This window comes from Anguilla rostrata, chromosome 9 (genome assembly GCF_018555375.3).
Source record: "Anguilla rostrata isolate EN2019 chromosome 9, ASM1855537v3, whole genome shotgun sequence".
Lineage (NCBI taxonomy): Eukaryota > Metazoa > Chordata > Actinopteri > Anguilliformes > Anguillidae > Anguilla > Anguilla rostrata.
In genome coordinates this window covers 30,886,008-30,901,940 of record NC_057941.1, presented here as the reverse complement: position 1 = coordinate 30,901,940, position 15,933 = coordinate 30,886,008, and the positions used below count along the sequence as shown (strand labels likewise).

Genomic DNA, 15,933 nt, shown 5'->3' with positions numbered 1-15,933 from the left:
TCCTCAAATAAAAATGGGCTGTACTCTCAGTCCTGCTTTCAATTTCATCATTATAAATCTGCAGCCAGAATATAGCCTGGCCCAGGTATCCATTGTGTTTGCCTAGCTTTTATCTGAAAGGAGAACTATAGACAGGCATGTAGCAACAAACGTGTTTAGTTCCTTAATTATGTGAATAATTGAATGCATATTTATGAATGATTATGACATAATCTGATCATGGATGGCATAAGGTAGACAAGATAAGTGTGAAGTCTTATCATAGAAATGTGTTGCTAAAACTATGGTCTATCTAAAAGGCTTAAAACATTCCAGTTTGAGTCCTTGTTTTATTTTTTCAGGTGGTATTGAGCAGGCTGTGTCAGATTCACTGCAATCATAGGATTATATTTCAGTGAATTATTGTAAATGGAACAGGGTCATTTAATAACGCTCCCACCTTTTATTCAGAAAGCTATCTTTATTTATGTAATGGACCCACTCCACTGATTGGTGAAACTATTCTATTTCACTGATGGTCATGAGGAGCATTGTTTTGTTGCTTATTTTTTTTCATGGAAAATATTTTGTAGACCAATACAATGTGTTAACTGGTACAAATAGTGAAATTAATATTGAAAATTTTCACATACTATGTTTGGCTGGGGGAGGGTGGTCTCTGGTCTTAGGCACTGGCTATACTCAATGTGAAATTGCTAATTAAACTGTTTTACGAGGCCAAATCAACATTTTCTCCTTCGCTAAATACGAAAGAAAGACAGAGCGACAACACAGGGCCACTGTTCTGCAATGGGCGACCACTGGCTGTGAATACTGAGTGAGATGCATTATATATTTCCTCTTTGTATGTTGCGCGCACCGGCCAGCGATTGGAGTAGACGCTCTGTTTGGAGCCTTTGGATTAACCAGAGCCGAGTGCGCTTAGTCAGCGATGAGGAAATAAACTCTCCCTTCGTGAGGCACCCCTGAGCTCTGACGCTATCTAGCCACACTACAAAAATGGCGGAAGGGGAGTTGGATGTGGATTCGCTTATCTCCAGGCTGCTGGAAGGTGAGTTTGCTTCCTTGTTTTTTCCTGGCTATAATTGTGCTTAGCCGTTCTGGAAAAATAGGAACGGTGTTTTCTCTTAATATGCGGCAGTGACCAAACGACAGTGCGGGACTGGTGGCCCGCCCAAGTCCTGTAAGGAGGCCTGCCTTGGTAGAGAAAAGCCCAGAGTTGATGTGATACTTGCCCGTTCACTCTCCGGTCATTAAAGCGCTCACGCCCATTTCTCCAGGGGAAAATGTCCTCCGTTTCAGCAGTGACAAAACAGCGAACAGTAAAACCAACTTTTTTATTGAATTAATTGTCACGTCCTGTCACAACAAGCATACCGAGTTATCTATAGGTGCTAGCTAGTTAGCTAGCTACATCGATTGTTTCTGCTAGCACCTTTGTGTTACTTAAGTTAGGCTACTTTTTGTCCACCGTCGCGTCAAAATCTGCCCTACAAATTGGATGTGGGGTATAACTGAATTTGTGTAGTAGTTATATAGTGTAGCATATTCACAGCAAAATTATTGTTTTCAATTAGACCGGTCGGCTGATTGGTTAACCTGTGATTGACAGCCTAAGTTCGAGGCTACGCCATGGATATTTGATTTGACATGTTAACTGCATAGCAATTTCATGAGTTTGCTTTGGTGGGTGACGTGCGAAACAATTGGAAAGCAACTGATTTGTGTTTCTTGTTTAATGTTGAATGAATAATGGAAAGTTATTTTCATAAATTCGTCTCTTCGCCAGCATTGGCCAACATCACAAAAATATACTCAGCATTACTATGCAGTTTGTGTACTAATGTATTGTTGGTATCGGTTGATTGCTTTTGTTTTTATTGCACGCATCCATTTCGATGTTAAGTGTTGTCACAAATAATGGGGAAATGTATTTCAAAGCCTGGCACTTAAAGCTTAAAAACTGAAATACAGACATATTAGCAGTATAGCGTTAGGTTAAAGGGGAACGGCTCTGGATTTGCAGTTTTTAAATTAAGAATTTCCAGAAACAAAGAAACAACATTTCGCTAATGCAACTCACATCAATTTAATTTAATCAGTCTTAGTTTATTTAACGTTATTTTTTATCATTGCGAATTTTACAGTGGACTTTTACTCGGATGTAGATGGACTCGTTGAGCATATTAAGCATAACTAGCCCGAATAAACCATAAAAAAGTCATATAGATGAACTGGGCACATTTTATTGTTTACGATTCTGCGTTCAGAAAATTTTACATTCCTTCACGTGACATAACAAAGGAATTCTGAAGCTCCCCCATGTCAAATGTGATCAAAGTCCCATTCTGAGCCAGTCCCCTTCTGACGTCAAAATTAAAGTTGGCCAAATATGGGCTCTCCGAACAGTTCGCCTGCTACAGTGTACCACAAGCTGGCTTCGTTTTTGGCAGCAAAAGTCACGTTAGTTATAACGGAATTTGCCAGAACATGAGGGCAAATGCCTTTTTATGATCCAAATCAGTGTTACGCAACGGTTTGCGGTCAGCGTCTCCAGTCTTGCCTGATACTGGGGCTATTTTGGCTGGTAGGTACGGGGAAACCAAGGAATGTTTGCCATGCTTGTTACAGCAGGTGTTGCCAGGTGTGCAGAACTCACCTCAAAAATTATGGTCAAACCCCCAAAGATCTACAGTTATTGTTGTGCTCTAAAACCAGATGTAATCAAAGTAACAGATGAAAACAGAGTTCAAACGACAGCATCGGAGGGAAGGATGTTTGTTTTCCTTCATATTGTTAGGACAGAGGAAGAAAGAAAAGGAAGTATGGATGGAAGGATATGTTTTTGGGGGGAGGTGTAGTTCCAGCCCTGCACAGGTCCCAAATTAATTTTCCCTGCTGTCATGTCATCAACATTCCGGAAGAGCTCAATTGCAGCTATGTGTTCATTGAGGTGTGGCAAGTGTGTCTAAGTTTCTCCACCACCAGACCCCCCCTACCAGGATCTATGACTTCCTGCATCTTAATAGGAAAAACAGCAACAGTGAATGGGGATATCTTCTAGCTAAACCTCTTGATACTTCAGGGACCCCAGAAATATAGGCCGGCCCAAAAAGTATCCGCCCCTTATACTTTGGTAAGAAGATACTTGTTCTGTATCTTATTACCAACGTACTCCTAAATTGGCAGAGCCCCCTCTCTGGTTTCCGTGCAAAGGTTGATGACATCAGCATGCTGTCTGTATTATCCCAGAGGGAAAACGCAGAAGTGGAAAATAAAAATGATTCCTTAGCCACGTAGCTGGTAATGTTTGGTTCATGGCTGTTCCTTTCTGTCTCTTCAGATTCCTGTAGCTCTGCCAAGTTGCTCTCTGCTTCGCATCCAAATGTCAATGGTCACAGCTGTCTCTGCTAGTAACGGTATTTTTACAGTCACTGACGCACGCACGTGCGCGTACATGCATGTACGTACGTACCCGGTACACACAGGTGAAAGGAGAGAAGTAACGGCACTTTCTACACATCCTTCTCCAGCCTGTTCCGTTACACCACAGCGTTGAAGAGGTGGGCTCTCAAGCCCTAGGTCAGGGGATCTCAAACTCCGGTCCTGGCGGGCCACAGCCTCTGCTGGGTTTTTGTGTTTTCCTTTCAGTCTGCAGCCAGTTTAGGTTTTGGAACCATGGCGTGTGGACTCTTCAGCCAATCAGTGACTTAAATGAAACGCTTCAGTGCAGGAACATAATCAAAAACAGGCGGACACAGCGGCCCTCCAGGAGTTGAGTTTAAGGTCCCTGCCCTACATCATCTGACGAGAACTAACCTGGAAATCCATAATCAAAAGTGCTTAGATCAGGGATGCCCAAATATGGCCCTCGGGGCCAGTAATGCTGCTGATTTTCATTCCTCCCCTCTGATCAGGACTGATTTAAACCAGGGACACCAGGCAGGTTCAGTCTCTGGCCAGTCAATTAATAGTTCGATCAGTGTCTCTGTGAGGAAGAAAGTGCTGACCTCGGGCAGTAGTGCTGACCTCGAGGGCCAGATTAGAGTGTGTCTGGTGTAGGCTTCACACCATGAGTTTGGGATGCGGTGTGCAACAGCCTAGTTGTGTATGGTGTAGGCCTATAGGCCACATAGTGATTGGCTCACTGGAAAGGTGGGCGGGTCTTAAGTGATTTTCTCCAGCACATTCGGAGCTAGTTGTCCTTGTGTCTCACGCCAGGTCACCGGGTTTGAGTGCGCGTGAGTGTGGAGCCTCACACCGGATCCCGTACTGTGAATGTGACTGGACCTAGTCTGCGCCCTTTCCTTCTTGCTAATGCGCTAGCGAAGTGTCATTTACTGCCATTTACTGTCAAGTCCAGTGCTGTCTATGAGCTAATATTGCTAACGCTGGCTCAGTGCCTGGTACATTAAGCCACCGGTATTCACTGCCAAAACGCATTCACCACCAACCCCCTCCATCTTCAGCCCAGTCTCACGGGAATTGGACTGCTGCAGCAGTGAAAATAAGGCCGGAGTATTGTACAGTTTGAGTTGAAACGTCAGTGGAGAAGTCATTGGAAACGCAGGCCTGATGTGAGTGGGAGGGCTGCAGCACAAAGGGTCTCGTTGTGTGCGTGCTCGTAGCGTGTTGTTTGTGTGCGTGTCCCATCTCTACACGGCTCTGCCGGTGGGGTGGTGGTGGGGGGGGGGCAGACAGGGTTCGGAGGCTCGGGGGGCTCGGACCGCAGCGCCGAACTGGGATCGCTCTCCATAAAGGCACCATTGTGACCTGTGACCAGAGTTCACCCCCGTTCCAGAGCGGTCAGTGTTTACCACTTATCCAGTGTCGGGGGGGGGGGCATTATTTCCCATTGCCAGTCCAGAAGCGAGGGGCGAGGTTGCGGGGAGGGGGGAGGGGGTATGGGCGGGGGCGTTCTTGGCTACAGCTGAGAGCTGTGGCATTCTGTCACCTTGCTCACACTGTTACGCCCTGCTACTGCACCCCGCCCCATGCAGACAAAACCCTTAGGGAGGGGGGGAGGGCGTGGCTCTGGGTTCAGATGCCCAGCTGCATCTCTGCTGCTGTGGCCTTAGCCACCACCTATGGTCCAACAATGAATGTATCCAGCACATTAGTGCTAGTGTAAATTCATTTTGATAAGATGCCTGAGGGGGGTAATAAAATATAAATAAATTTTAATTTGTTACAAATAAATCATAAAGATTTATTAGTAATACCCCCCACCACCACCCTCTGTGCTATATGGCACGTTCTCGCTCAGGACCTTCCTGCTGCTTTCGGCCTCCCTCCTCCTCCGCCCAGCATCCTCCAAACTATGACCATATATGGTATCGCCTGCACAGACCAGTGTCCCCCCCTCCACTCGCACACCGCACACATACATAAACACTCCATTACCAAACCAGCGCTTATCAGCTGAGGGCCTGACCAGGCGTGAGCACTGAGTACTGAGCCCCATGTTGGAGTGGGAGCCATCAGCAGTGCCTCCATTCACAGTGCTGGAGCTCTGAGCATTTAGCACGCATGGGCGTTCCCTAGTTAGCGTCACCTGGAAACAAAGCTCTCACTTTTAGCTTACTGTTGGCTCATTAACTGGAGCAGTTTCTTTTTTTTTTGTTAGATTTTTATTTTTGAAGCGAGGAGGATGGAAGTTCTTAACATCTAAAATCCCATTTGACAAAATGGTATACCTCAGCATACTTGGAAGTTGACCTATCGTTGTATACCCTTTAATTATATGGCAAGTATGCTAAAGTACACTGTAGTATACTTCAGGGATAGTTCAGCCTGGTATTTTCTTCAAATGGGAAGGTATTTCATTCTCAAGGTTTCCACTTCCTGTGTTTGCTTGTCAATGTCATCCACATGAGGGTGTTGCAGGTGATATGTGGGACTGGAATGCCATTCAACCAGCCTGTTGAGTAGCCTGGCAACCGTTCCCCCGCCCGCTGTGTCTCCCACAAGCCCCTTGGATTCCCTGTCAATCAGATAACGCCTAGTTCTCTTTAAGGAAACTAGTTTCAGTTCGTTACTAGGTTGGTAGTTTCAGTCAAAGTAGAAGTGGGTCTGAGAGTTTCGCAGGAAATGTGGAAACCTCCAAAAAAGTGTAAATAAAAAAAATATATATATTTTTACAGTGCCCATTCTGAACAGCGGTTTGATTGGTCGCTGTAGCCGCCAGGCAGTGCCAGTCCTGGTTTTGCTCAGAAGGACAGCATTGATTTGTGAAAGCCAGACAGCACACGGTGGCGTTCAGGGACGGTAAAGGTGTGTCGGTTTGTTCGTTGAGTTTCAGTAAACCTGTAATGGGCGTTGCCACCTTGTCAATCGCTGACAATCAGATACTTATTCCTGACTGAGCACAAGGGTATGATTGGTTCAACTCTGGGTCAGTGAGTCACTGGTAAAACAGGAAGACAAAGCCTGGCTGTGCTGCTACTGTTAGGGTTAGGGTTACAGTTCCTTGTAATGTCCTGCAGGATGTGCACAAGCACTTGAGTAAAGGGAGTGGGAGGGGAATGCTAAAATGGGAAAATGACAAGCAAACAAACTGCTGACTCATTCGCTGCGCCAAAACTTCCCTGATCCCCCTGATTTATACGGTACTCCATGTGCTGATATGGGACGTTATGTCTTCAGAGTATCCGCTCCGTCTGCTTTAGAACGGGGCAGAAAACTCACGTGCACAAAGACAGGGAACAAATAAACAGGAACTGAACCTCCCCAGTGTCCCCAACCCTCCCGCTCATGTTACATTACATTACATTTATTTAGCAGACGCTTTTATCCAAAGCGACGGACAAAAGTGCATGTCATGGTCATTGGGACAACGTTAGTTGTGACATGAGCAACGCCCAGTATGGGAGGATGTTTTGTATTTGTGTTGTTTATCATGATTAGACTGAGAACTGGTTCATTAAAAGCCAACCTAATTGTTGACTGTTTAGTATGTATGCGTGTACTACGTATAAATCCTTAATTGTGAGGATTTTTAGTGTTAAGGATGGGTGGGTTGTGGTTTCATTATGGCAGCTTGACTTTAACAAGAAGCTGCAGTCATCCTTGTGTGGGTACAGGGGAAAAATTGGGCGCAATGTTTAAAATAGTCTCGATTAGACTATGAATAGAAGAGCAGTAGAGGGGATCCAGCACCATTAGTGTGAATCTTTCAGTCAGGCACACACGTCCACACCCACAGGCATTACATTCAGACATTTAGGAGATGCTCTTATCTAGGATGTCTTGCACAAATTCAGTTCAATGTACGATCCATTTATACAGCTGGATATTTCACTGCAACGGTTCGGGTTAAGTACCTCGCACAACGACTGTGCCCCAACTGGGAATCAAACCCGCAGCCTTTGCGTTATTGTGGCGTGTACTGTACAAGCCTAGTTCCTGAAGTATTGGGCTGTGCTTCACTGCCAGCCTGCTTTCTTCCAGCACATCGCACCATGCGCCCTCCTGGCTGATAGACTGTTGGTTTTGTTGTTCCGCTGCTGTTGGGTGCTTTCCTCCGTTTAGGTTGTTGGTGGTATGTGTCCCAGCAGTGTGTGAGGTCCATGTTCTCACAGTCCTCTCTCTGCCCCCTTCCCCCCCTCCCCACAGTGCGGGGATGTCGCCCTGGGAAGATCGTGCAGATGACCGAGGCGGAGGTGAGGGGGCTGTGCATCAAGTCCAGAGAGATCTTCCTCAGCCAGCCCATCCTATTGGAGCTGGAGGCGCCACTCAAAATATGTGGTAAGTAAGCCCCTCTCTCTCTCTCTCTCAGTGGTTTCTGTTTGTTCATCTGTAGCCATTTATTAAAAAAAATACAAATCTTCATCTAATTTAACATTTATACAATAACAATAACATTTATATAGCAGTTCCTGCCTCTCGCCCAGTGCATGCTGGGATAGGCTCTAGCACTTCCCATGACCCTGACAAGGATAAGCGGGTAGACACAATGGATGGATGGATTTATACAGCTGGCCCATCTCATGTCAACAAGGGCTTCTGTTATTCAGAAGAGTGTAAACTAGCACACCTCTCTTCCAATACAGCCTCTGTATAACAATACAGAGGCTACCGTGACAACTGAAGCCTTCTCTCTGTGGATAACAATATGGCCCCTTATGCCACAATGCTTTTAGCACTGGCATTAGCAAGAATATAATATTCCAGACCAGCTGAAAACCAATGCATGTGTGAGAACGCCACAAGGAGGCTGTTCGAAAAGTTTTGGGTTTTTACCAGAAAGTCTATGACCGGATTATGACTTCTAAACTTGGGCACAAGAGCTCTGTTGTTCAGCTGACATTGTCACGCTTGTGAATAGATGTTGTCATTCTCTGTCCTCTTCTTCTTCCTTTATTCCCCCCCCCCCCATCCCTCCCCAGGTGACATCCACGGGCAGTACACAGACCTGCTGCGGCTCTTCGAGTACGGGGGCTTCCCCCCGGAGGCCAACTACCTGTTCCTGGGGGACTACGTGGACCGAGGCAAGCAGAGCCTGGAGACCATCTGCCTGCTGCTGGCCTACAAGATCAAGTACCCCGAGAACTTCTTCCTGCTGCGGGGGAACCACGAGTGCGCCTCCATCAACAGGATATACGGCTTCTACGACGAGTGTGAGAGCCGTGTACACGCGTGTACACACGCATGCGCGCCCGCATGCACACACACGCATGCTCACACGCATGCGCACACGCGCACACACACATGCACACACACGCATGCTCACACGCATGCTCACACGCGCACACACACATGCACACACACGCATGCTCACACGCACGCGCCCGCATGCACACACACGCATGCTCACACGCATGCACACACGCACATGCGCGCACACACACGCATGCTCACGCGCATGCACGCACACACATGCACACACGCACATGCGCGCACACACATGCATGCTCACGCACATGCACACGCACAAGCATACACTAATGCTCACATGCATGCACACTCTCAGGCAGACGCCAGGCACATCCTTGGCTTCTGTCATGAGTTTGACTTAAGAAGCACACACAGTTTGTATGTAAGATCTGTGACTTTTGTATTGTTTGTACCAGTAATGAGAGGGCAGTTGTCGTGTTTTGACAGCAAAACCGTTCTGTTACCTGTGTTCAGTTTTAATTTTGTTTCTGACCAGCTTTTCTTGAATTGGAATTAAGAATTTGATCTTCCTCTGAAATTGAGCCCTGTCATTTCGTATAGTAGTCTGATTTGCCTTGAGGGTTCAGCATTTATTTTTGGGCCGTGTGTGTGTGTGTGTGTGGTTGTGGTTGTGGTTGTGGGTGTGTGAGAGAGACGGTGTGTGTGTGTGTGTGGTTGTGGGTGTGTGTTTGGGTGTGTGTGTGGGTGTGGGTGTGGTTGTGGGTGTGTGTGGGTGTGGGTGTGGGTGTGGGTGTGGGTGTGGTTGTGGGTGTGTGTGTGTGTGTGTGTGTGTGTGTGGTTGTGGTTGTGGTTGTGGTTGTGGTTGTGGGTGTGTGTTTGGGTGTGGGTGTGGGTGTGGTTGTGGGTGTGTGTGTGTGAGAGAGAGGGTGTGTGCAGTCGCTTGAGGCTTGAGGGAAAGCTGGCAGGGGGCTGGTAGACGTGGCAGTTCCGCATAACCTATTATTTTCTATTGTATGTTCACCTTAGCAATCAAATACAAATCAAATCAAACACAAACCGTAAACATGAGCGGTTTCCTCAAGCAAATATTTAACGAAGCGTTTGGGGTGAAGGGTGTCGCTCCTCCCCTGGTGTGTTTGAGTCCTGTTCGTTAGCTGCTCGTTAACCCGCCCCCCCGCCCCGTCTCGCAGGCAAGCGACGATTCAACATCAAGCTGTGGAAGACCTTCACCGACTGCTTCAACTGCCTGCCCATCGCCGCCATCGTCGATGAGAAGATCTTCTGCTGCCATGGAGGTAGATTATGGTCTGCCTGCAGTCTGTGTCTGCCTGGGTCCTCACGTCTAGTGGTTTATCTGGTGTTCACCTGTGTCTGTCTGTCAGTATATTGTTTTATACGTCTTCTTAATTTATCTAATGAATTACATGCAGACATTATAATCATTATCATCATTTTAATGGCTCACCATTATATAGTTTATATGACTTTATTGCTGAGGGGATCTGGCTTTAGAAACTGGTTCTGTCATGATTTGAAAGGACTAGTGTGATTGGGTCGGAGATGCCTTTAATCAGTTCCTCTCCTCGTTAAGTTCCGATTGGCTAGGTGGAGATGCCTTTAATCAGTTCCTCTCCTCGTTAAGTTCCGATTGGCTAGGTGGAGATGCCTTTAATCAGTTCCTCTCCTCGTTAAGTTCCGATTGGCTGGGTGGAGATACCTTTAATCAGTTCCTCTCCTCGTTAAGTTCCGATTGGCTAGGTGGAGATGCATTTAATCAGTTCCTCTCCTCGTTAAGTTCTGATGTGGCTGAGAGGAGTTGTCTTTAATCAGCTCCTTGAGATCGTGTTTTGATTGGCTGGGAAATGATGTCTTTAATCAGCTCCTCTCCTCCTTGTGTTCTGATTGGTTGGGAAGAAGTGTCTCTAACGTGTCTTTCTCTGTGCTGGCAGGTCTGTCACCTGATCTGCAGTCTATGGAACAGATTCGGCGTATCATGAGGCCCACTGACGTCCCAGACACAGGTAGGGCCACACCTACCCCTCTACCTGTACCTACGCTAACTGCCCTGCACACACAGACTCAGAGACTGTGTGTACGGGGCAAGACACAGAGACACAAACTCCAGTTATGCTCAGTTTTTCTTTTTGGCACATTTACCGTAGAGGTTTTTTTATTCCTGTGCAGTTGCCAGAAAAGGCCACCAGGGGGCAGGACCCATTAGCGTAAAACTGAAATATGATTCGACTGTTGCCATGGTGCTTTTTGTTTCTTTGTTTTGCTTGTTTGGTTTAATGTGCTACCATGGATAACATCTGTTTTATGCTGTAATTTTGCTACACTCTGTTACATTTTTAGATTTAATTGTGCATCGTTGGCATCCAAAAGACATCTGCAATAACAACATTATTTTCAGTTAGGAGTTCCCAGCTTGCATTGCATTGGCATATCACATTACATTTATTTGGAAGATACTTTTATCTTTTAATACCCTCTTTCACTTTAGCCTGACTCTCAGTTCAGTTCAGTTTGTTTTATATGCTTGACAAGAATAAAAAATAAGAAAAACAATAAATATAAAATGGCAAAAATGACTTTAAAATAGGTGTGATTTGCCGCCTGTATGGTAAGTGCAGCAGATGAAACGTGGCTGTGGTCCCTAAATGGCCTGCGTTTCCTGTCGCAGGTCTGCTGTGTGACCTGCTCTGGTCGGACCCTGACAAGGACGTTCAGGGCTGGGGCGAGAACGACCGCGGCGTGTCCTTCACCTTCGGGGCCGACGTGGTCAGCAAGTTCCTCAACCGCCACGACCTGGACCTGATCTGCAGAGCGCACCAGGTCCGCCAGAACCGCCAGAACCGCCCTCGGTCCCCGCCACCTGCAGCTGCCCCTACTACACCTGCACCTGCCCCTATACCTGCACCTACGCCTGCACCTGCCCCTATACCTGCATCTACAACTGCAGCTGCCCCTACTACACCTGCACCTGCCCCTACCACACCTGCCCCTATACCTGCCCCTACACCTGCACCTGCCCCTACTACACCTGCACCTGCCCCTACCACACCTGCACCTGCCCCTACTACACCTGCACCTATACCTGCATCTACACCTGCACCTGCCGCTACTACGCCTGCAGCTGCCCCTATACCTGCACCTACACCTGCACCTGCCCCTACTACGCCTGCACCTGCCCCTACCACGCCTGCACCTGCCCCTACTACGCCTGCACCTGCCCCTACCACACCTGCACCTGCCCCTACTACACCTGCACCTGCCCCTACTACGCCTGCACCTGCCCCTACTACACCTGCACCTGCCCCTATACCTGCACCTGCCCCTACTACGCCTGCACCTGCCCCTATACCTGCACCTACACCTGCACCTGCCCCTACTACACCTGCACCTATACCTGCATCTACACCTGCACCTGCCCCTACTACGCCTGCAGCTGCCCCTATACCTGCACCTGCCCCTACTACGCCTGCACCTGCCCCTACTACGCCTGCACCTGCCCCTACTACACCTGCATATACACCTGCCCCTATACCTGCATCTACACCTACACCTGCCCCTACTACGCCTGCCCCTATACCTGCATCTACACCTGCACCTGCCCCTACTACACCTGCACCTGCCTCTATTACGCCTGCACCTGCCCCTACTACACCTGCACCTGCCCCTACTACACCTGCACCTGCTCCTACTACACCTGCCCCTATACCTGCACCTACACCTGCACCTGCCCCTATACCTGCATCTGCACCTGCCCCTATACCTACATCTACACCTACATCTGCACCTGCCCCTATACCTGCATCTACACCTACACCTGCACCTGCCCCTATACCTGCATCTACACCTACACCTGCACCTGCCCCTACTACGCCTGCACCTGCCCCTACTACACCTGCACCTGCACCTGCCCCTATACCTGCACCTTTTCCCTATACCTGCATCTACACCTACACCTGCCCCTATACCCGCATCTACACCTGTTGCGTCCCTTCTTTGCATTACATTACATTTTATTTATCCGAAGCGATGTACATTAAGTGCATACTGAAGGTCGGTTATCCATAGCCATGAACATCAAGTCTAGTTTACACAGTAAGTTTAGGCTAAGTCAGGAAATTTATGACAATGTACTGGCCTCGAGGGCCAGATTTGAGAACTAGACTATAACTGCATTGCACATACAGGGAACTGATATAGAAACTGATGCTGCAGGCAGTGTATATATGCTAACAGTGCTAACTGGTCTGTCCCCAGGTGGTGGAAGACGGTTATGAGTTCTTCGCCAAGCGACAGCTGGTGACTCTGTTCTCCGCCCCAAATTACTGCGGCGAGTTTGACAACGCGGGCGGGATGATGAGCGTGGACGAGACCCTCATGTGCTCCTTCCAGGTAAAGCCGGCTCGCACCCGTGCCACCGCGTCCCGGCAGCCGGTGGGCTCGTCCGCCGAGGCTAAACTGTGGGGCCTGTGGGGCATTCTCACAGACCAGCTTTGTGTTGCTGTGGAGTAGAATGCCTGGGGCCTGCACGGACTGCTTTTATTTCCATGGTGACGCTGCATTATGTCATCTCACTCCCCTCATTATGACATCACGTGGTTCCATCGTCAGAGAGGACACCTCTGTTTCAGCTAACCGTGAGAAACGGCATTAGATCTTCAGCTAAACTAGCCAAGGGAAACTGGATGGTCTAAACACATTCTGCTCAAGTACAGAATCATTTTTGGCGAGTGAAGGTGTCACACGTAGCGCATACTCGACACTGAAATAAAGGCAAGCAGACTTTATGGTTCTTTGCGGAGAAGCACAGAATGAAAGTGTTTTTCTCTCAGCATATCATAGTTGCAAACTAAAAATAAAGCCGTTTTTTTTTAAATCAAGATAGCATCTGTAGGACAAACCGGTCCGAACATTTGTCCTGTGAAGGGAGTGGCATGTTATCAAAAATAAACAGTGTGGACTGCTGAACTCATGACTCTGTCTGAGCCAGGTGAGTCCTACACGTTTACTCAGGTGTATGGGGCCATTGCAGATCAGTTCTGAGAGAGAGGCTGGGATCAATTATGAAATACACAGCTTTATGAATTCATAATGTTTAAATTAGTTTTCCGGGGCCCAGCAGTCACGAAGTGTAGTAATAACTCCTGAGTGATGAAATGCCTCTGCCTCTCTCTGCAGATCCTGAAGCCGTCTGAGAAGAAAGCCAAGTATCAGTATGGAGGGATGAATTCGGGGCGTCCCGTCACCCCACCCCGAACAGCTACTCCACCAAAGAAGCGGTGAAAAAGAAGACGAGCGCAAGAGAAACTGGGGAGGGGGGGGCGACGTGGATCTGCGGGAGCCTCCCCTCCCCCCGTTCGTCATTCATTGTCTTCAGAGGAAGAGAAAAGAATACACGAGCTGAAGCATTTACAGAAGTGGAAAAGATGCCCCTCCCCTTCTCCCCCAGACTGTTCTGTTAGTCGGCTTTTCCTGAGCGTCCCTCATCTGTCCGTGCGTCTGTCCTCCGCCCCCCGTCTGTTTACACGCAGTATTTAAACGCCGAGTCGCCTTGCCGCTCTGCGCTCGGCCTGGAGTGCTGGCTCGCTTCCGCCTCGTCGCCATGGTAACGTGCACAGCACACGCAGCTCCTCAGTTTGCCAGGGTTCTTTTTTTTTTTCGCCAAGGAAAAATAACAGGCCAGTGACTGCTGGTTTTTCAATAAATGATTTGGGGAATTGGCCTCTCTTGTCATGGTTTTATTTACAAAAATAATTTTTTTGATTGTTGAAAATTGTCACGCCAAAAAATCGTAGGTCTGATTTTGTTTTATTTCTTATTTTAAAAATGAAGCCTGGTTGTAGTTCTTTCAAAATATCATGTAACCTGCCAATGCTGCACTGTGTGGGTGCCGTATGTGCAAACCTGAATGAGTGTTTGTGTGTTGTGTTATTACATGCATTGCATGCTATTACAGTCTGTTCTGTTCTTATCTCAGTCCAAAACCAATTATATTCCATTCAATAAGATCATAAGAGTAGCATTTACAAAACATTACAGCCAGAGCTAAGGACAGTTCAAACGGCTCTCACAATCTTTTGAAATGTTGTCCTGGAGTTCAGGAAATATTCAGATGGCCTACTTCCCATGATTTCAAAGTCAAGTCTTCAATTTTGTCTTTATTTTTTTTCCGGAGTGCAAAATGGACCTTTCTACCAAACAAATATAACTTGATGCTGTATCTTATTGATCAAGTCCTGGCTTGTTGGAGCAAAAATATCGAAAACAGGATACTAGCCGATACGCTTAAACATTTATGGCTTCAACTGATGCATTGTATCTACGATCAGCTGCATCTGGAAGTATGTGTTAAAGAGAATTCATTCATATTTAAAGGACGGAACAGCAAAATGTATTTTCACCTAGTTAGCCTTTTTTCATGTGAATATGACCATTGTGGCAATAATCATCCTGTTTTAATTCTTAAAATATGTAATGGAAAGAGGAAACACTTTTTTGTCAGTAAAATTTTATTTTACCAAAAATAAAAATGAGGAAATCAATTCTTTTGGAACAATGTAAACTTTAACTCAAACGATTATCTATCCTTTTATGTAATGTCATCACAAAATAGTTCAAGTATCGACAAAGCCAAAACTACCTCAAAAGCATTCTAGCGAGAAAATACAGAGAAGTAGATGTAACAAAATTCATTCGCTTCGTCCACTTGTTATTCGGTGTTCATATGGGCCTATTGCCCAGGAAACCGAAGAAAGAGTCTGTGCAACTAAAAACCAGTTATTCACCCACCTTGCATTTCCACTAGCTGAAACTCATTCACATAATCCTGCTCAACCGATGGCCCCATATTTAAATGAACACGGTCCTAGATTCACACACTAATTTCAGAAAGGCTGGTTAGTAAGTACGAATGAAAAGTCAATATTACGAACATGGTTTAGTCTCATACATGCTCCCTTTCAGGGACAGTCTAATGACGAGCGCCTCACCAGCTCTCACACACGGGGTCATTCCTATGTTCCCCAGATTTATATGGCACATAATGGGAACATAAAGGGTCCTATGTTCCCCAGATTTATATGGCACATGACAAAGGGTCCTATGTTCCCAGGGTCCTATGTTCCCCAGCTCTACGTGTGTGCTCTCCCAGGGTCCTATGTTCCCAAGGTCCCCAGGATAATATTTATGAAATATGACCTGAACACAATAGGAGGGTTAATGTGTGTTAACAGAATACTGAACTGGGGAACATAGGACCTTGGGAACATAGGACCCTGGGAACATAGATACTCTCTCCTCTCACAC

The 15,933-nt window shown here is 47.0% G+C and overlaps 2 protein-coding genes across 2 annotated transcripts in view; one reads left to right on the top strand and one right to left on the bottom strand.

Annotated features, from left to right (window-relative positions):
* Positions 1 to 891: 891 nt before the first annotated feature.
* Positions 892 to 14,350, top strand: LOC135263558 (serine/threonine-protein phosphatase PP1-beta catalytic subunit). Its single transcript, XM_064351739.1, has 8 exons — positions 892 to 1,051; positions 7,615 to 7,746; positions 8,388 to 8,618; positions 9,807 to 9,911; positions 10,566 to 10,637; positions 11,300 to 11,451; positions 12,886 to 13,020; positions 13,807 to 14,350. Exons 1-8 carry the CDS (start codon positions 1,000 to 1,002, stop codon positions 13,909 to 13,911), a joined length of 984 nt encoding a protein of 327 aa, XP_064207809.1. The 5' UTR covers positions 892 to 999; the 3' UTR covers positions 13,912 to 14,350.
* The window catches only part of LOC135263557 (equilibrative nucleoside transporter 2-like), a 21,080-nt gene continuing 19,118 nt past the window's right edge, over positions 13,972 to 15,933 (bottom strand). The window contains exon 14 of the transcript XR_010332491.1: positions 13,972 to 15,921. The gene's annotated coding sequence lies outside the window, so the exon portion shown is untranslated. The remainder of the gene's footprint in view (positions 15,922 to 15,933) is intronic.